The sequence below is a fragment of the Barbus barbus genome (genome assembly GCF_936440315.1).
Source record: "Barbus barbus genome assembly, chromosome: 25".
Lineage (NCBI taxonomy): Eukaryota > Metazoa > Chordata > Actinopteri > Cypriniformes > Cyprinidae > Barbus > Barbus barbus.
The window spans coordinates 76,785-99,282 of NC_136753.1; the positions used below are offsets into that span (position 1 = coordinate 76,785).

At 41.9% G+C, this 22,498-nt stretch overlaps 1 protein-coding gene across 1 annotated transcript in view; it reads right to left on the reverse strand.

The window, feature by feature from the left end:
• Positions 1-964: 964 nt before the first annotated feature.
• The window catches only part of LOC306845425 (methyl-CpG-binding domain protein 5-like), a 36,970-nt gene continuing 15,436 nt past the window's right edge, over positions 965-22,498 (reverse strand). The window contains exons 5-10 of the mRNA XM_079378209.1: positions 11,953-13,728; positions 6,148-6,359; positions 5,103-6,062; positions 4,697-4,770; positions 3,599-3,674; positions 965-3,502 (exon numbers count right to left, since the gene is read on the reverse strand). Of these exons, the coding sequence (XP_079234335.1) occupies positions 3,443-3,502; positions 3,599-3,674; positions 4,697-4,770; positions 5,103-6,062; positions 6,148-6,359; positions 11,953-13,728 (3,158 nt within the window). The 3' untranslated portion in view covers positions 965-3,442. The remainder of the gene's footprint in view (positions 3,503-3,598; positions 3,675-4,696; positions 4,771-5,102; positions 6,063-6,147; positions 6,360-11,952; positions 13,729-22,498) is intronic.

A 22,498-nucleotide genomic window follows, 5' to 3' on the forward strand; every position in this document is an offset into this window, starting at 1 on the left:
TATTGGTTTCTCTGTTTCTGGAATTACAGAAGCTTCAGTCTGGATCCAACCCTTAAATGATCTGAGATGACCAAACACCTGAGAAAAGATAATGCCAACCCCTCAGAGGACCTCAGAGGATGCCAAAGCTCATGGCAAAATTTGGTAATTCTGTATGTGGTCTAAGTTAAATATATTAAGGTTCTACAATATATAAATATATTGTGGAAAATGTATTTCCTGTAGAGCTGCTTTGCAACGATTTGTATCGTAAAAAGCGCTATACAAATAAACTTGAACTTGAAATGCCTACAGAATCTGAGCTAGACGCAAGTTTTGTTTTTTTCTGGATTCTGAAACATAAATTTCGGTTGATCTTAGTCAACCTTTTTCCAACATCCAAAGACAGATTGCAGTAATTATAGGAGAAACTTCAGACCATAAAGAACTTTTGTGAAAATGTTATAAATGTGAAATCTTGTGTAAAATGAGGGGCTTCATCACGTGATCATTAAAGATCACAAGGAAACATTAACAAGTGACCCAAAATTTCTAGCAGTACCCTTTGTTAGCTATCTATTGATAGACAGTAGATACTCAGATGAGGAGACTACAATTTAAGATAAAAAATAAAAAAAAGATCCATCACACTGTTACTAGTTAGTGCTGGACCTCATTCACCTGCTTCCAGTGACTCGTGTTATTGGTCACCTCTGCTTAGCAGTGATAAAACACCCTTAAATTCAAAGGACTGTGTATAAACAGAAAAACTGTAATATTCTCTCATTTCTAAAACTAAAACGGTTTAAAATTCATGAATAATTTTGTCCAAGAAATAAAATATAAAATCTAACAACCATTGCTGAAACTAACTTAATGAAATGGAAATCTACAGTGCATTTGAAAATAGTATTAAAACATGAATTTGAAACAACAAAAATATACTTTCAATCATTTCTGATGACCCATCATATAAAGCTACGGTAAAAACACCAGTTTAATGACCAAGATTTAGTGACCAGGTTTTAATTGAAACATTGGTGCAACATCATTTCAATGTCACATCACAGCATGAACTGTAATGTTCACAATATTTACAAAACTGCTGTTTAGGACATCTTTAAAAAAATCAAACAAAACAATAAGAAATTATGGACTTTAACAAACTAAGCCTAACAGCCACATCAAAGCTATCAGAAACAAACATAATCAAGTGCACAACATACTTTACAAAGTCGACTGCTGTAAAGTACATACTGGTGAGAAAATATATACTCAGATACGTATTGAAAAAAATATTGACATCAGAAAGGTTTGTAATACCAGTCAGATACCAATCATAAAATAGCAAGCAAAGAGAGAAAGAAAGAAAAAAAAAAAAGAAAATGTACACGCACGCACACACATACAGAGGAAATTAAAGAAAAGGACTCAAGAATTGAAATGGAAAATGTTTTGGGCAACATTGAACAAAATGTTTTTGACCTTGAACAGTAAGACTTTGAACACAGAGCCGCAGCATTGCACTGACACCAGAGCCGACTTCACCAGCAGAGACGCACAAGCCGATCGAGTCTGTTCACCGGCTTGAGCCATTTCTCCTCTGAAACGCCATTACAACCACATCTGCACCCATATATTTCCCAGTTCCACTGAATGGAAATATTGCACTTAATTTCGTAGTGAGATTTCTGTAAAGATTGACAACAAGGAGAGAAAACAGCCAATAGCTGCTATTTAATCTGCCCTGCTTTAGAGTTTCAAACGGATGCAAACTGATGAGTGTTTCACAGCAATATGCTGCAAATCCCACGCGTATCTATAGAGTTTACACACAAAAATAATTTAATCAGCTCTTCATATTGAGTTAGTGTTACTGGCAGATGTCCATGTCACCGTGTTCTCCCATGATTCTGTACAACCGACACTGACCTCTGACTCTTGACCTGTTCCATATCCCAGTCTATGATCCCTAAAGTCACTTCTCTAACCCTTCTGATCATATATTCATGAAAGTATAACAGACACAAAGACAAAAACAAACTCCTCTCAGTTTGTCACTCAGAAGTGACATTTCCCATCAACCCCTTTAGAACTCTGAATGATAGCAGGACTTTTCTGAGTCTGTATGAGATTCAACACATCTACAGCTCATCTGTGTCTTTCCATAATGCAACAACATCACCGTATTACCCCCAGATTGGGCCGCTCAGTGGTTTCTGACGTCGGCTGGCCGATATGTTCCCGTTCGCAACTGATTCTGACTCCTGACGTGTGGATGCAGCGCCAAAAAAGTCTGCAGCTACTGACAGCGTTTTCTCTTTTCCACATTAATGAGAAAAAGTGATTGGTGTTCGGCTGGTCATGTGATGTCATGAGGCCCCTGAGCCTCTTCGTGTAGAGTAAAACTAATTTTATTTCATTTCTGATTTGACTGGAGGCTTCTATCATTAAGTGGACAGCGAAATGAAGATTTTCCACAAGTACTGTTAATTTTTTGATGAGTGAAACTTTAAAAGAAAATACTGACTGCAACCTGAAAAGCAAAGAAACACGGTGTTAACGGAATAATACTGAAGTGTGTGTGTGTGTGTGTGCACACAAGTATAAGGCTTTGTGCGCAGGGCCGTATTATTGCCAAGTTTAACTGAACATGTCAAATAAACAGGGAGTCCATGCATCATTTATAACACACATTATAAGGCCCCTAGTTTTCCTCTTTGTTGGCCATTACAGTATAAATGACTCCAAAGAAACCTCACAAACCAGTGCTGTCTAAAACAAACACCACAAAGGAGAGACCAATTTAACCGTATAAAAGGCAGAAAACACAGCAAGATGACACAGGACAATTATAAACATATTCATGTATTAGTGTTTAGTGCTGGAAGACCTGAACTATATATAGAAGCCCACAAGCTCGAGTGCAACCCGCATCTAACCCATTGAGCTGGTGAAGTCCACTCCAACACACACACACACACACACACACACTCAAAATACAACTCAAACCGAAGCTTAGAAAAGTCTCAGATTGACTCTTATTCATTGTAATGTCGCAGGGCCTTATGGGCCGACGAGACATTTCTGCTTTGTGTTTTGTACAGCTGAAGATAAAGTGTGCATTGAGTTGGCTTGTACATGTCATTATCCTACAGTATTTACACCTCTTCCCATGTTTTTACCATGAAATTCCTGTATTGTCTATATACACATCGAAAACATATCAGAAATATTTGGACTGTCTGTGTTCTTAAATGCAGTAATTTTCTTTTTTTTTTAAATATTTTTCCTTGTACACTAGAAAAAAATAGTTCTTCAGCAAGTTGTTTTTGCTGCCTTTTCTAATTGGCTGATCCAGCACCTGTCAGTCACTGGATGAGGGCGGGGCCATGATGAGCCGTCTGCTAGAGTGTAGCACCACGATCAAAGAGAGCGGGAGAGAGACACACTGACACTGCTGTTATCTGGAGATCTTCCTCCTCTTGGGTTTGGGCAGTTTGACTTGACGATCCTGGTGAACCTGCAGAACGACAGACAACAGCTTCACTGTATCATCCCTTCATCCAATCAGAACGAGCGTGAGAAGCTCCATGAGGGGTGTGTGTGTGAAACTCACAGTTCCAGACATCTTGTCCAACTCACTCATGGCCTCATGAATTGCAGCTTCTAAATGATGATTCAGCTTTCCCACCCTGCGAGAGAGACACGAGACATTAATAACGCACCTCTAAAAACAACAGACGTCGAGCCAAACTGCTGCACAAAAACACAAGCCATCAGAAAGAAACATGAAAGAATGTGACATTAATGACTTGTACTATCTTAGTCCATGTATTATTGTTACTGGCATTATTTGTTTGCTAGATGAGTCTCACCGCCAACAGTTTTTCCATCGACTGGGGATCAGAGAGATTAAAGAGATTTCTCAAGACTTCCTGGTCCCTGGCTGAATTCTATTCATTTAATTTTATTGCCATAACAGCATCTATAGCTATTTTCAGGGATTAATGTATATTAAAAGAAACAAACAGTGTAGGAATTTAAAAAAATGAGAGAACCAACTCACATCAATATAACTAACATTTTATAGATTATAGATTTTTCATTTCAGTGTTTGATAAATGTAAGATTAATCCTGATGAAACATAAAAAACAAACAAAAAAAAAAACATTAAAGATCTCTAAGTAAAGACATTTCCCAGGCCAAATAACCTTAGATCAAAGAAACATGCATTTTCTGGCGAGCTGCTCTGAAACAATATTTATTGTGAAAAGCACTATGCAAATAAATGTGAATTGAACATACAACTGTGAACCTATCGCTAGAAATTGGGTGAAAGGTGACTTTGAGGCATTAAATACAGAGCACTGAAGTGCATAAAATGCCATGAAACTATTATCCCATTCTGTGTGTTTGCTGAAGAGAGAATCAGGAAATCTGAGAGCATTATAAAGATCTCAGATCAGCTGTAGTGAACAAGACTGTCGTGTGCTGGTCTCTTATCATGGTAGCATCTGCTTATTATTTTACTTGCTCTTAAACAGCATGTAAAAACTCAGACACACCATTCAACATTCTCAATTTTTTTTTCCTTCTCGAGTGAGTGTTGCACCTTTTGGAGATGAATTTTTGATTTTTGGTTTGAGCATCTCTTTTCTTCTCTTGTAGATGTTTTCCAGCGTTTTACGATCCCTGTTTTAGAGAGAAACTTACTTCCTGTTTTTTTTGCTGGCTCTGTCCAGCATCTGAAGGTCTTGTGTTAGTGTTTTCAGCTGCTCCGGTTCCACCTAAAAAAACAAGAGTTCAAACAGCAGATCTGTTACCCAGAGAACTATTATCTGCAATACTTACTACTGCAGTTTAAAGATTTGACTTAAATCTTTGATCTCAAAGCCCTTATAATCTGAGCAATCACTGACAAGTTCACAGATCATCATTCGCCCCACCAAAACCACCACACAAATCTCACTGAAGCATTCACGCTAGCCGGCGACGGGACGCTCTGCTCCACGGCTACATGATGCTTCTGTAATATATTTTCACACTTTATAATAACAGACTGACTTTTGCGTTAGGCACCTTCAAGGGCATAGAGACAGTACAAGGCAGCGTCTCTTACCTTGGCCTGTTCTGACAGTTGCATGCTGGCATTGCGCCCATGCTCTTCTCCCATCAGTTTGTTCGGCCAGGGCGGGAAGCCTTTGATTGGCCAGACCAGCTCGCCCATATTGAAGGCCCGGGGCCTGTAGTGCAGCAGTTCGGCCGACGGAGAGTCGGGGTGCCGCAGCTCCTCCTCGCTGCTGAGGCTCTTGGTGTCCGAGGGGCTGGGCGCACAGTGTCCGTTAAAGTGCCCGTTGAAGTGAGTGTAGTCTTTGAGCAGCGGCCCTTCCAGGCTGGTGGAGGATCCGGGCGACTGGTCGTCGCCTGTGAGCAGCTCCCCGTATCCGGTGCGAGGCAGCGCTCCGTTGAGCTCCAGCCGCTCTCTGGCGCGGTGGCTAAACCGCAGGCTCGCAACATCGTCCGTCTGAGTGTCGGAGGTCGTGTCCAGTGGACACTCCATCAGGGCTTTCCTCTCCGCTCTGCTGCTGCGCACCTGTGTGGAGCACTCCAGGAACTCCTCTCCTCTCCAGGGCGCGTGGTTGGGCTCATCCCAGTGCGGCCGCGGCGAGCGGAAGAACTCGTGGGCGTCAGCCCCGTCGGGCGTGTTCTGCTCAGAGCTCCTGCGGTTGGGCGGCGGGCGGCTCGTGCTCTCGGATCCACGCGGCGCGTGAATGACGGCGCTGACAGCGTGAGGCAGGCCGAGTGGAGGGCCGATGGAGGCGGTGAAGGCACTCATGGCGCGGAGCGCGGGGACGGGGCTGGCCTGTGTGCTGCCGCTCGCGCCAGCGGTGATGGTCACGTGCATGCCTTTGCCAGCAGCATCCACCACCGCTCTGTAGATCGCATCCACCGAACTCTGGCCTCCGGAGCCTCCCGGCACAGAAACCTCACCCTGCAGCTTCTGAGGAACATCACGGTACAGGCCTGCGTCTCCAGAGAGAGAGCTCATAGCCGGCGGGCCACCGTCAGGCATGCAGCCCTGAACACACAAACACAAGCATGTCATTAGAGCAGAGTCGCTACAGTCAGAGAAAAGAGCTGTTTTACTGGACTGAGTGAGTCACCTGATAATCCTGGTACAGGCAAGGCATGCTGTTGTTGGGAACGTTACTGTCTGTGAAAGGAGCTGTAGTGAAGGAATGGCCCTGGCCGGGATAAGCGGAGACGTGCAGCGCCGGATGCTGCTGCTGCTGATGATGCTGATGGTACAGATGCCCCGCGGACGCCATCATCTGAGGAGTGTTAGCCATGCTACAGCTCAGCGCCGCCGCATCACCTGTTAGCAACGGCACAACAGCATCAGCGGTCAGACACTGAACATCACTACATCGGCTGGACTGGTCAGCACAGAGGAAATAAAATATGAAAAAGAATGCAAGCAGGAGGAACTAAAATATCTTAATCTGGAAAGATGTCAAATTAAACGAAAGACATATGAGCTGTTATGGTGCTACAAACAGAATGTATTGAGACCCGCTCCGTCCAGACAGTTAAAGTTAGAATTGATCTGGTTGTTGAAAAATTTCCTTATTAGTGTAAGAAGTTATGATCCGCACTCACGAGAACAGTCTTCTTTTTCCGTTTTATTCAACAATCATCACCAATAGGGAAAAATAATTTTAAGTGATTTAACAGATTAACAGATTAACACATCAAAATAAAAAAAGATCAAGTCACAGAGGTGCGCGGTGCAAACGACGTTGTTGAACTGATTACAGAATTTGAAATTTGTTTTAGAGAGCATAATTACTATTTTTCATATTTAAATGGCAGCCCTTGTAAAAAATAAAAAAGTGCAATGTTTAAAAACTACAACCACACGATGTAAAACAATATTATAGTTTAAGCATAAGACTAGTGTGAATGAATCGATTACTAACTTTAAATTGTCAATTTACACATTATGCTAGTAAAGCCACTAAAACTAAAAAACAGCCTGATGTAAGCGACGCATACATTGCAGATATTTCATGCTTTCCTAGAGGCTCTTGAAGTGTGAAACAGTGGCCCTCAGCTCCGGCTCTGATCAAACACACCTGATCACAAATCACCACGGTCCCAGCATCATCAGGTGAGTCTGATCAGACCGGGGCGTCAAGGGCCAGAGCGGACGAGTGGCTGAAGTTTATAAACATCTGTTTACTGTGAGCTGTGTCGTTTGCGGAGCTGCAGATCAGCGTGTGTGTGAATGCTAATGCATGATGTGGTCAGTGTCCTGTTTTTCCAGGTTTAATCAAGCTTAAACTACAAATTACACTGAAATGACATGCATGTGCGACAGCAGCCGTGTCGTGTTGTGTAACGAACACTGAGTGTCATAACGACGGCCGCTGCGGACCGTGTGTGATCGACTGCCAGAGGCTGCTGGGGAGGTTGCCATGGAGACAGCAGTGAGATGACTGGTGCTGCTTTCCAAGGTATGATTCACACACACACGACTGAATGGGTCAGTTGAAGATGTGTACACACAAGGTATAACGCACAGGTTTTTAAGCGTGTTAGTGAAAGAAAACAGAAACAGGCCTCAAGCAGAACATGCTAGTGTTGCATCTGTGCAGTGTTAGCAAAATTATATACAGGTCCTTCTCAAAAAATTAGCATATTGTGATAAAGTTCATTATTTTCTGTAATGTACTGATAAACATTAGACTTTCATATATTTTAGATTCATTACAACACAACTGAAGTAGTTCAAGCCTTTTATTGTTTTAATATTGATGATTTTGGCATACAGCTCATGAAAACCCAAAATTCCTATCTCAAAAAATTAGCATATCATGAAAAGGTTCTCTAAACGAGCTATTAACCTAATCATCTGAATCAACTAATTAACTCTAAACACCTGCAAAAGATTCCTGAGGCTTTTAAAAACTCCCAGCCTGGTTCATTACTCAAAACCGCAATCATGGGTAAGACTGCCGACCTGACTGCTGTCCAGAAGGCCATCATTGACACCCTCAAGCAAGAGGGTAAGACACAGAAAGAAATTTCTGAACGAATAGGCTGTTCCCAGAGTGCTGTATCAAGGCACCTCAGTGGGACGTCTGTGGGAAGGAAAAAGTGTGGCAGAAAACGCAGCACAACGAGAAGAGGTGACCGGACCCTGAGGAAGATTGTGGAGAAGGACCGATTCCAGACCTTGGGGGACCTGCGGAAGCAGTGGACTGAGTCTGGAGTAGAAACATCCAGAGCCACCGTGTACAGGCGTGTGCAGGAAATGGGCTACAGGTGCCGCATTCCCCAGGTCAAGCCACTTTTGAACCAGAAACAGCGGCAGAAGCGCCTGACCTGGGCTACAGAGAAGCAGCACTGGACTGTTGCTCAGTGCTCCAAAGTACTTTTTGCGGATGAAAGCAAATTTTGCATGTCATTCGGAAATCAAGGTGCCAGAGTCTGGAGGAAGACTGGGGAGAGGGAAATGCCAAAATGCCTGAAGTCCAGTGTCAAGTACCCACAGTCAGTGATGCTGGTGTTGGTCCACTGTGTTTTATCAAGGGCAGGGTCAATGCAGCTAGCTATCAGGAGATTTTGGAGCACTTCATGCTTCCATCTGCTGAAAAGCTTTATGGAGATGAAGATTTCATTTTTCAGCACGACCTGGCACCTGCTCACAGTGCCAAAACCACTGGTAAATGGTTTACTGACCATGGTATTACTGTGCTCAATTGGCCTGCCAACTCTCCTGACCTGAACCCCATAGAGAATCTGTGGGATATTGTGAAGAGAAAGTTGAGAGACGCAAGACCCAACACTCTGGATGAGCTTAAGGCCGCTATCGAAGCATCCTGGGCCTCCATAACACCTCAGCAGTGCCACAGGCTGATTGCCTCCATGCCACGCCGCATTGAAGCAGTCATTTCTGCAAAAGGATTCCCGACCAAGTATTGAGTGCATAACTGAACATAATTATCTGAAGGTTGACTTTTTTTGTATTAAAAACACTTTTCTTTTATTGGTCGGATGAAATATGCAAATTTTTTGAGATAGGAATTTCGGGTTTTCATGAGCTGTATGCCAAAATCATCAATATTAAAACAATAAAAGGCTTGAACTACTTCAGTTGTGTTGTAATGAATCTAAAATATATGAAAGTCTAATGTTTATCAGTACATTACAGAAAATAATGAACTATCACAATATGCTAATTTTTTGAGAAGGACCTGTGTGTATGTATATATATATATATATATATATACACATATACACACACACATATACATACATTTTGTTAAAATCATTAACATTTTCTATTTTCTGCGAGGGATATGTAAACTTATAAGCACAACTGTGTATAAATAGATAGATAGATGTATATGCATGTGTGAAAGAGTAAAGAGTAAAAACAAGGAAGAAATTGATTATAAATAAATCACGACTGCATGACAGCAACAGTAGGTAGCCATATGCACCATAGATATGTATGATATGCACATACAATGGCAGAAGAAGAATACCGTGTTCGGAAAGGAAATTACGTGTACTACAGAACCCCTAAAGGGAATAAATACGAGATGGGAGGAAAAAAAATATATTTCAATGCTTTCTCTCGCAATTATATCTTTGGGTATAATTATACTGTGTATCAATTGCGAGCATCAGGGAGCCGTTATTAATATGTGGGGCATTGAAACCACTTTTGAATGCTTTGAATTGTCTGTTTTCTGTACCTTTTTCTGTAAAAATGTTCAGTTGCCCACCATGAAAAATTTAAATGTTTTTAATGACTGCTTCCAAATCATTAAAAACATTATTTTTCTTCTGGCCTTATAATCAGAAGCTGCCACCAATAAGCAGAGAAACCTAAAACCACGCAATCTCTGAAACCTTACATTACCACACCAGTCATTTTATACTTCAACATAATGATATTGCAATATAATTACTTATGTTTGAAATAAGGGTGTAGTGATGCCAACATCTTCAGTCAATGTTTGGTATAACAAACAGGCGTCGTGCCCATTCAAACCGAGAGGCATGTGTCCCCTCAGACTTTTGAACCAAGTGGATTTTGAATGAAGCTTCCAAAATACAAACAACAGGCTATATTCTATATTTGATATGGTCACACCGGTGTGATTAGAATATACAGTGTGGCACACCAGCAGCTGCTAAATTTAAACCTGCATTCGATGGCTGGTGCTGAGCCAGAGACAGATGCGTTTTTATAGCACTGTGCAGTATTACCTCTGTTGAGCTTATGAAAGCAATGGCCAATCAGAGGCGTTCAGATGAGTCACCGATGAAACACCGGTGTTTTGTTCTGTGCGCGCTCGCTGACTGAATTTTGCTCTCTGGCGAATTCTCTCATCAGAAACAACAAAGTGCAGATGTGTGTACAAATGCGAGCAAGATAATCATGTCAGAGTGTAAACCGCTTCAGTGATTATAATTGGAGATTTTGAGAGTGCTTGAACTTTGGCTAGACTTAAAGTCAATGATAATGAGCTTTGATAATGTAAATGTTCCTTGCTCTCTTTCTGTGCAATGTAAGAGTTATAATTAGTAACTTACAATGTTTTCTCCAAAGTTAGTCGCATTAAAAATAGTTCATGATATTACGACACCCATATCTGGTACTTAAGTAAAAAAGACAGGATTTATGCATAATTAATAGATTACATTAATATTAGGCTACTTTACCCATCACCCGTTACAGATCAACTAACATGATCTATAAAGTTTCAAAATGCATTTACTTACACATATTTGAGAATCAAGGGATTTCATGATAGGCCTATAATTAAAGAAATAGTTCACCCAAAAATTAAAATTCTGTCATTAATTACTCACCCTCATGTCCTTCCATAAGACCCAAAATGTGCTTGCTTCCGCTTCATGTAAACGATGCATGCACATGGTGCCGCTGCTTACGTTGAACACACATGCGTAGTTTACATGCGGACATCTCCACAATGGTGGCACACATATAGGATGAGAATCCTGAATAAAGTAATCAGTTTTGTTTTCTTTGCACAAAAAGTATTCTCGTAGCTTCGTCACATGGACTGTTTTACCCAGGGCCGACGCTAGCTATAGGCAGAGCATAGGGCCCCGGGCTTTTACGGTTCCATAACTGTAGCATCCCCTGTACTCCAGTCCATTAGTCAAGACAGGCAGCAAACACTAGTCTCATTGTTCATTGGATATGGTTGAATTGTCACTCATCTGCAATTAAACCAATTAATGTTGCAGTTTCAAAGCGGGTCCCGCCTTCTGAATGTTTGTGTAACGAACACATCCTTCAGGTGCTGCGAACTATGCGATGCACATGGCTAAACAGGCACGCAAAGAAGTGCAGCTCCTAATGCAGGTGTGTTGTGGTCATCTATTTTGGAGTGATTGCAATACATTCTAAATATAAACTTCTGTCGATCAGTGTGATTTCTAGAAAGATCATTCACTGCTTTATTACGAGTTTAAAAGAGCGCGAGCGCCGTTGACGCACCCAGACATGATGCTTTGAATTTGCATGCAAACACACTAGAATATTGATGTCATCTTCTAAATGTCTAGAACCGGCCCTGATTTTACTGATGTCCTTGATCGTGTTAGGATCCTTGCTGTCTATGTAGGGTCAGAGAGCTCTCGGATTTCATCAAAATATCTTAATTTGTGTTTCGAAAATGAACAAAAGTCTTACGGGTTTGGAACGACATGAAAGTGACTAATTAATGACCTAATTTTCATTTTAGGGTGAACTATCCATTTAACATGTTTGGGAATATTTTGAATAAAAAAGGAAAATTTAAATAAATAATAAGCCTACTACTGTGTGTCACATGACAAGCATGACGACACCCCCCACCCTGTCAAAAATAACAGGTGCATGATGCCTCTGCAAGCATCAGCAGGAGCTGAAGACTCCTCACCTGCGTCGGTCGCGGCGTCCGCAGGCAGCATGCAGTTGAGGCGCGGCTGGAAGTGAGTGTTCGCATGTCTCATCACGTGGTTTCCAAGAGGAACGTGTCCGCTTTGGTTCACGGGCCCGCAGTTTCTCATCGTCGTGGCCTGCATCTGGTTGATCCCAGCGGGATACTGAGCTGCAGACTCCACTCCGGGGCCATGCAGCCGCTTCTGGACCTGCGCGCTCGGAGCCTCACACAAGCTTCGGCCCCGGGGCCCGTGTGAGCTGTGGTTGCTCAGAGACTGCAGCAGCTGAGCCATCGACGTGTTGGAGGGCAGCCGGGCGGTTTTCCTCATCTGCTCGGCTGAGGGGCAGGGCGTCCTCATGAAGAAAGCACCGTCGTGGTTAGCGTTGGGAGGAAGCTTGCGCTTGCGGAGAGGGTCGCGCTGCTGCGCCATCAGCTTGTCCCGAAGCGCGGCGCGTCCACTCTGGCCCTCGCCGCCAGCCGCTATCATGGCGGGGTTGGGTGGCAGCATGGGATTTAGAGCATTGTGGCCTTCGACGGCCATGCCGGCATCAGACGGCCCCGCGCTTGCCCCGCCGCTCCCCAGCTTGTTTTGATTTGCTAGCTGTGCTTTGGCGGCCGCTGAGAGGAGGCTGCTGGCGGGGAAGGAGGCAGCGTTGTGTTGGTTAAGGATCTGGTTCAGTGGCATTCCCAAGAGGCCCGGGTGCTCCTTCTGCGGGGCGGCGCCTGGGGCCGGCGGATACATGGGGTTGTGCTGAGCGCTCATCCCTGCCAACAGCTGGCTGGGCACATCTTTGTACTGGTGGAGAGCGTCCGGTTTGCCAGACGGGCTGGAGGGCAGAGCGGGCCGGGGCGAGCTCATGGAGGACCTGGGCGAGCGCGGCGGGACCTTCATGCTGCTGCAGGGGGGAACGACAAAGCTGCCCTGCTCCGAGGATGTGGAGGAGGACCGGGAGCGCTGCGGAGACGCCTCCATGCGGCCCAACACCGGTCCGGACATGTGCACAGGCGAGGTGACAGGCGACGGGGAGACGGAGGCAGAGTGCTGCGTCCTCTGCAAGTGACCCACTGGCCCCGGCTTCACCGAGGGCAGAGGCAGGTTACTCGGCAGAGGGACGATGGCAGGGGGGAGGTTTACATTCATCATTGGTACCTGAGAGTGGGCGCTGGGCTGGAAAGCGGAGAGGTTGAGTTTACTGGGAATGGGGTCCAGGATGCCGAGAGGGTCCTTCTCGGAGCTCAGCTGCTTGCTCTGCAGGGCGCAGGCGGGAGCAGACGGGGCCTTGTGCGGAAACACGGTCCTGCTGGAATCCATGCCCGGCGGGTAGCTGCACAGGGGCTTCTTCATGATGGGGCTCTTGTTGGGGACCGGCGGAGACAGAGGCATGTTAGTCCTTCCAGCCATGATGCAGGACGACTGGGTGGCAGGCGAGCCGTGCATCATGGCCCCAGGACTGCCGGTCCCCTGGAAGCCACAGGGGGTGTTGCGCACAAACCCGTCGGGGCTGCCGAGAGCGTCCGTTCGTGGGGACAGAGAGCCGTCACCGAAGGCTTGCAAGGGAGGGCTCAGCATGCCTCCGTGTCCGCCGCTGACCAGCCTCTGGCGGGAGAACGCGGGGAAAACCTCCGGCTGCTGCGGGCCGCACGGATCTGGAGAGAAGTGCCGCTGCCCCACTGCCATCATCGCCTTGAACGGGTTCTTACATTCTGGCTGGCCATCGTGGGTTTTACTCCTTATTGCTCGAGGCTGTGTGGTAGGGTTCACGGAGGTCACACCTACAGGAAGAGAGAGAGCCGCTGTCAATCAATTCCATTGCTCATTCAGTGATGGCTTTCCTAACGAGGGTATATGAGCCCCTGAGGGTTTTTGTTAAAACATGAAATGTCACTGGTTACATTTATTCCCATAGAAAGTGATGCTGTGGCATTTGTTATATTTATCAGCTGGTTAGCATTAATTTATCTACATCATAGGAACCCCTGCCGCAATGCACAGTAAAAGTCATCAAATAATGGAAAAAGAAACGGGCACAAGTTTCAAAAGAGAAAAGATCAGTAGGGCTGGGTATCGAGTTCAATGTTTTTTAGGCACCGACAGAATTGCCTCAATACAATAGAGGATTAGAAAAAAAAGGTCTTGTCGTTTGGTACCAAATTTCATTACATTTACATTTATGCATTTAGCAGACGCTTTTATCCAAAGCGACTTACATTGCATTCAAGTTACAGTTTTTACATTTTATCAGCTCTTGCTTTCCCTGGGAATCGAACCCATGACCTTGGCGTTGCTAGCGCCATGCTCTACTATTTGAGCTAAAGGAAATTTCAATACCTAAGGGGTTAATCTTGTCAATGTCAGTGAGCCAACAAGCATGCAGCATGACGTGCCTAAATGAAGTGCTGGGGTGTAATCCAGAAAGGAGGTTCAACAAACTCTGAGTTAAAACTTCAACTCTGAGTTGACTAATCCAGAGATTTCAGAACAGCTGAACTGAGTTAGTTCAATCAACTCTGAGTTTAGCGTCTGCATCACAACTATGAGAAGCCATGATCAGTGGAGCTTCGAATTACGCTTCATCGTGACAACAGCACCTGACAAAAAGACGTCTGCATACTTGTAGAGTACATGACTTTACAAACATTTTTTTCAATAAATTTCATTTAGTGTATATTTCAATGCACAGCAGCTTTTTCCCCACATAGTATAATGCTCTTTTCACATGATTAAATGTTCTCCAATACAACATGCTACATTTTTTAATTAGGGTAATGAAATAAACATTTGACTTCTATTGGTGGTGATGGCGCAGTGGATAAGACACATGCCTTTGGTGTGAGAGACCCGGGTTCGAATCCACTGTGAGACACCAATGTGTCCCTGAGCAAGACACTTAACCCCTAGTTGCTCCAGAGGCGTGCAACCTCTGACATATATAGCAATTGTAAGTCGCTTTGGATAAAAGCGTCAGATAAATGAATAAATGTATTCAGCGAACAGCAAGAAGGCAGAGACTTGTAAAACGGGGGGAGGACCTGCACCAGCACCACTGACAGATGAAGATATCTCGGACAACCCTTATATCTGGCATTCTTCCATTTCATACAGTAATCGGTTTCATTTTCGGAAGGTGCGATGATAGGATTATGCGTGTCATCAATGCATCCATCCACACTGGAAATCCTGAAGGAAATAATTATTAGGTTACTTCCAGAGGTCGCAGCAAGATGTTATCAAGTGAACCTCATTTAAAAATGGTACTGCTCAAATAATTATGCATGCGGATAAGGCAAAAATAAATCTGATAAAATAATAATAATAATAATAATAATAAAATAAAACCGAATCCTCTTAACGTAAATGTAACTCCCCACAAATTAATGCAGACTTCTCATCTACAGGATCCAGTGTAAAAAATGCATGCCATTTTTGTGTATGCATCATGAAAATATGCACAATGAATGAATGTACCTGCACTCCAAAAAATGCTTTAAAAAAATAGTAGTTTTGTCATGTTGTTTCCAGTCAAAATACCTAAAGATTCTTAAATCAACATGTAAAAAAGATGCAAATAAGAAAAAATGACATAAGATATTTAATCTTCTTTCCTGGGGGGAAAAAAGCAAAGAAATATAGCATCCGACACACAATTTTTCATTAGATTCAACATATAATCACAGACCCCTCAACCCAATAAACATACTAGGTGCCAGGATGTCTGTGAAGGACCCCGGACCCCAGACCCCTGGTTACCATGGCAATCAGGAAACCTCAGCCAGATCAGATAAACTTTACGACCTAAAAGAATGTAGAGAGAATCTTCCCCCTACTCAATTCCCTCTAAAACAGATACATACTGCTATAGGAAGCAACTTCTTTCATTAATTCATAGATTTTTCTTTGACCTTCCTATCACATATCCTCAGGTCATTGTGTATATTATTACTGTTCTTGTATATTGTCTTTTGTATTGTATACTGTTTTATGCATGCTTATGATAGAACCACTCGTTCATGTAACCTTACCTATTCCATGTTTAGTATCTATGAATTTGTCTTCGGATGATCTAATCGAGTGTATATTACATGTTGATACCTATGCAACATATTAGTGTCCTAAGAATCTTCAGTATTTTTTGCATCAACACCCAGTTGAATTACATATGCACATTACCATGCTCTCAGACAAAGAGTCATAAACTTTCCATCCAAAAGTGAAAGTCACAACTGGTTCTGTGACTTCCCGGAGGTGTGACCTCTATATCAAATAAAGCTCTCACAACAGTGACCCGTCTCGCCAGTCAGCAGTTCTGTTAGATACTGAGAAGATGATGATGCGAGCTAGAACTCTCCTGGAACCCTTAAGTGTGCCAGGCTTCGGCCTTGACTTTCCATTCATCAAAGACCCTAGGATCTCAGCTGATGTCTCTCTTAGTTCTCTCATCACCTTCATCTGGGAGAAAACTCTCCCAATCACCACTGAGCAAGAATAACCTCTTTCAAGAGAGTTCATCACCCTTCAAACCCGGAAGAACTTGAACTCCAACACCACCAAACAATCAGAACTTTCATCCGAGACTGCATCCAGACACTCGTTCAACGACCAAGGCAATGCAAGTATCGTAACATTTAAGTAAACGAAACAGAGGTTTAGTATAAGCTGCAGAACCCGTTATAAACGACGCTGATGGTTTTTACTCAGGTGGTTAACTGACTGTTTTCATAATTGCATTCTCTGGTTTCTCTAATGGCTTCATTCATCCGCTTTAGCTCCCCTTTCGTATGTATGCGAGTGTATGTATGTTTGTTAGACTAGTTTGTGTTAGTTTTTAGTTAATAAAACTCTTGTGCACAAATTACATGAGTTTCTGATTCTGCCTTGCAAATGAATGTTAATGTACAATTTTGATCCTTACTACATGCTCTAATGCATTAATACTGTATGAAAGAATTTCTGTGGTAGGGCTGTGCGATTTGGGGAAAAATATCAAATTGCGAAAATATCAAAACCTTCAGCTCAATATTGTCAATAATGTGCAGCACAGTATGAGTATCGTTACCCTGCTGAAAAAAAACAATAGAAACCATCACAGAAATTCTTATAGTTTCCATAAATAAAAACATTACAAAATTCCTTTTTGTTTTGGGCATTATTCCAATAGGAATTACTGTTGTTCTATTGGTTGTCATCTGCTAGATTACATCCCAGGGCTCGACAGAGCGAGCATTTCACTCGCATTTGCGACTAAAAATAGATGCGAACTGGAAAATGTATTTAGGAGCACAAGTGCAAATACAAAACAAAATACAAAACAGCCTAACTTATACAGTAGCCTATAACAAACGTATTAATTTATTCTGTTTATTTATGGAAAAATTGGGATGCAGCCTCATATGATTACTTTAGAACTTTAAAAAGGCAACGGTTTAATTTAAATGAGCACAGATGAGAAGAAAAGCGGAGCGCGTTAAAGTGAAGACGCGCTGAATGACGCACATTCGCCACTAGAGGGCGCTGCCGCTGCCGTTACCCCGGTAACCCAGTAAACAAATCAGCTGCGCTACTTTCCTAAAACTGTGTAAATAATGTTTCACACTCACAGTCATTTAGATATTTATATTCGCTTTAATCTTCACAATAGCATCAAATAATTCTTACTTAAAGACTTAATGAGCTATTTATGTTTTCTAAGCTAAACCATGGCCCATCCACTGATCTATAATAGAGAACAGTGGGCCTATCTATATATCAACGACTGATTCGTTATTATTGTTCAGAAACACAAGTTCCATTAGTTAACATGAAAAAAACAATGACTGCATTTATTAATAATGCTATCTTAATTTCAACTTTTAATAATACATTGTAAAATCAAAAGTTGTCTTAATATAATTCAATGGAGCTAACATTAACTAACATAGTTGTATTTTTTATTAATCAACATTAACAAAGAATATTAACTACTGCAACAATTAGCTATTGCACATTTTTAGTTAATGTTCACCTGCTTTAACTAATGTTAACAAATGGGACTTACTTACCTATTGTTCTTTCGTTCATTTGAACAATCGTTTGCACTCTAATCTTGAAACACTTGTTTACTTTATATTTTTATGTATTTTTTATAAAAGTCTTTTAGTAAATTATCTTTAATAAAGTTATTTAACCTGTTAGGAGGACAACACTTTTTTCACTTAGAAATTATATATTGTGATTTAAAAACAAAAACATAGACCGTGACAAAAGCTTCAATGATTATTGTGAAAATATTATACCGACACAGTTTAATAGGATTATAACTAATTACATAATTAGCCTATTAAATAGTGTCTGAAGTAAAATTATTTAAAAACCTTGTGTACTTTCTGTATTCTGATAAATTAAATAATTGTGCTTGTAAATGTCTCTTTGTATCCCCTTATTAAGCTAAAACTAAAAAATTAGCATTGCGCCCCTAAATGTTTTTAATGCGCCCCTAAATTTTCTGACTTAGGAGCACATGTGCTCGTTGGTGAAAAGGTAAGCGTCAAGCCCTGCATCCCACCAATAGAATGCATCAAATACCAGTATACACCATTATAGTTTACATTAAAACCAATACAATTCCCATTATAACCCTTAAATCCTTTACATTTTCTATTGTGTTTTAGGAGGGGTTCTACTGTTTTTTTTTCTTTTTGTTTGTTTGTTTGTTTTTTCTGCAGGGAAGATTATAATGGTATTACTACTTTTACAGAATTACTGAATTTCACAGGAAAGATTTGTTTATTTTTTTTATAAATAAAGAACTGTATTTCTTTAGTCAATTATTCAAGTATTACATGTTACACGGGCTGATTTATTAATTTTTAAGTATTTGGGATTTTAAGAACAAGGATGAAATGAAACATTCAGCACATTTCCCACAAGTGAATTTGGCAAGCAGTTAGACTTAATTTACATTCGTTTTAAACTTGAAGCCAGGTGCGAGTGGACAGGTTGCGCGCGTGCGTCAGGCCTCGTCCATATTGCCAGATGTGCTCGTGAGAGACTTGCGGAGCAGAACCGGGAGCGAGACCGTGAGTATAAAAGAGCATTACGAGACAGGCTGCGTGTAAACGGCTCGTCTGGGAGACGCGGGCCATGACTCCTGAAAAACCTTTCAATTCCGCTTTGCTCCATCTAGCTCACGCTGGATCCGCTCCTCGGCTATCAAAGAGAGGGACGTATGTACTTCCTCAACAGACAACAAAACAGCCATTATTGGTTGTTAAAAAAAGGTGCGCCCATTCAAAACAGTTCGATCCGTCGCTGGCTGTGCTGATTTAAATCTAGCGGGTCTGTTGTGTCTCGTGTCTCAAGTTCAATGACGCAGGCAGAGACTATTCTCTCCGGCCAATCAGTGATCAGCAGAGTTTACACGTCACGTTTTAGTAACGGTACGGCTCGCTTGGAACCTCGGCCGAGGTGGTACTAAAAAAAGTACCAGGTACTGTACCCAGTGGAAAACCCCCTAAAAGTATGCCGTACTGAACTGTACCGTGGCGTACTATGCAGTGGAAAAGCGCCATAAGACTGTCACTCAAGGCTGGCAGTCATGCATGTGCTCTGGAAAAGAGTATTTTTTTTTAATTTACACTGAATGTTTGCTGCACGAACAGATTAGATTATGGCAATTTAATTCTGCTACAGTTAATACTTGCAGCTGATATAAATAATTGTAATTAATCAATTAATTGTAATTATTTATATACATTTCCCTTTTGAGCTAATTTGCTACACAAACACACATACATATATACATATATATATATATATATATATATATATATATATATACACACACATATACCTATATGACCCTGGAGCACAGAAGCAGTCATGAGTAACACAGGTATATTTGTAACAATAGCCAACAATACATTGTATGGATCAAAATTATACATTTTTCTTTTATTCAAAAAATTATTAGGATATTAAAGTAAAGATCATGATCCATGGAGATATTTAGTAAATTTCCTACTGTAAATATCAAAACTTCATTTTTGATTAGTAATATGCATTGCTAAGAATTACATTTGGATAACTTTAAAGGAGATTCTCTCAATATTTAGATTTTTTTGCTCCCTCAGATTCCAGATTTGAAATAGTAGTATTTTCAAAATATGTATCGCCAAATATTGTCCTATCCTAACAAACCATACAGGTCCTTCTCAAAAAATTAGCATATTGTGATAAAGTTCATTATTTTCTGTAATGTACTGATAAACATTAGACTTTCATATATTTTAGATTCATTACAACACAACTGAAGTAGTTCAAGCCTTTTATTGTTTTAATATTGATGATTTTGGCATACAGCTCATGAAAACCCAAAATTCCTATCTCAAAAAATTATCATATCATGAAAAGGTTCTCTAAACGAGCTATTAACCTAATCATCTGAATCAATTAATTAATTAACTCTAAACACCTGCAAAAGATTCCTGAGGCTTTTAAAAACTCCCAGCCTGGTTCATTACTCAAAACCGCAATCATGGGTAAGACTGCCGACCTGACTGCTGTCCAGAAGGCCATCATTGACACCCTCAAGCAAGAGGGTAAGACACAGAAAGAAATTTCTGAACGAATAGGCTGTTCCCAGAGTGCTGTATCAAGGCACCTCAGTGGGAAGTCTGTGGGAAGGAAAAAGTGTGGCACAACGAGAAGAGGTGACCGGACCCTGAGGAAGATTGTGGAGAAGGACCGATTCCAGACCTTGGGGGACCTGCGGAAGCAGTGGACTGAGTCTGGAGTAGAAACATCCAGAGCCACCGTGTACAGGCGTGTGCAGGAAATGGGCTACAGGTGCCGCATTCCCCAGGTCAAGCCACTTTTGAACCAGAAACAGCGGCAGAAGCGCCTGACCTGGGCTACAGAGAAGCAGCACTGGACTGTTGCTCAGTGCTCCAAAGTACTTTTTGCGGATGAAAGCAAATTTTGCATGTCATTCGGAAATCAAGGTGCCAGAGTCTGGAGGAAGACTGGGGAGAGGGAAATGCCAAAATGCCTGAAGTCCAGTGTCAAGTACCCACAGTCAGTGATGCTGGTGTTGGTCCACTGTGTTTTATCAAGGGCAGGGTCAATGCAGCTAGCTATCAGGAGATTTTGGAGCACTTCATGCTTCCATCTGCTGAAAAGCTTTATGGAGATGAAGATTTCATTTTTCAGCACGACCTGGCACCTGCTCACAGTGCCAAAACCACTGGTAAATGGTTTACTGACCATGGTATTACTGTGCTCAATTGGCCTGCCAACTCTCCTGACCTGAACCCCATAGAGAATCTGTGGGATATTGTGAAGAGAAAGTTGAGAGACGCAAGACCCAACACTCTGGATGAGCTTAAGGCCGCTATCGAAGCATCCTGGGCCTCCATAACACCTCAGCAGTGCCACAGGCTGATTGCCTCCATGCCACGCCGCATTGAAGCAGTCATTTCTGCAAAAGGATTCCCGACCAAGTATTGAGTGCATAACTGAACATAATTATTTGAAGGTTGACTTTTTTTTTGTATTAAAAACACTTTTCTTTTATTGGTCGGATGAAATATGCTAATTTTTTGAGATAGGAATTTTGGGTTTTCATGAGCTGTATGCCAAAATCATCAATATTAAAACAATAAAAGGCTTGAACTACTTCAGTTGTGTTGTAATGAATCTAAAATATATGAAAGTCTAATGTTTATCAGTACATTACAGAAAATAATGAACTATCACAATATGCTAATTTTTTGAGAAGGACCTGTACATCAATGGAAAGATTATTTATTCAGCTTTCAGATGATGTATAAATCTCAATTTTGACAAATTGACACTTATGACTGGTTTTGTGCTCCAGGGTCACATATGTGGTGAGGTGAGAAAAATACTCTTTTACATTTACATTAAGATTGTTTTTCTTACCACACTGGCAGATAATTTTACAAATATTTCAGCAATAAAAGCATGCATGCATGTATGAATGAGGTATTTAAAAATCGCTTGCATTTTAAAAAGAGGGAGGAGAAACTCTGGGTTTCCCGAAGACAATCGGCTCCAGAACAGGTTAAGTTCGCACAGTAAGTTAAGCTATGGTAAGTTACCGAGAGGTTTAGTTTTGTCTTTTATTGGAACCAAAAATTTTCTGGGGTTAACAAACTCTGAGTTTCCAACAAAACCCACTTTCTGGAATACACCCCTGGTGACTGGCTCTGGTGAGGCATGTAGGAAATACACACTAGTTTACACCGGTAACGCTGTGAAAAGTGGATCACACTTGAAGCTGTAGTGTCCCAATCCCTATAGAAGTAAGTCTACGTTTACACTAGTGTGTTTTCTCTTTAAAACGCAGTTTTAAAAAGAAACCAATCCTCATCCATACTGGTGTTTCCACTGCATTTCAGAAGACTACACGACTGAATATGCATGTTACGTGACCATTTAAGCCCACTATGGCCCTGTCCCAAATGGCACCCTAAACCCTCGCGGTCTTCCTCCGAGTCCGCACTTTCGTGACGTAATGTCGCTTTGACTGCTGGGTCTGCTGTGGGC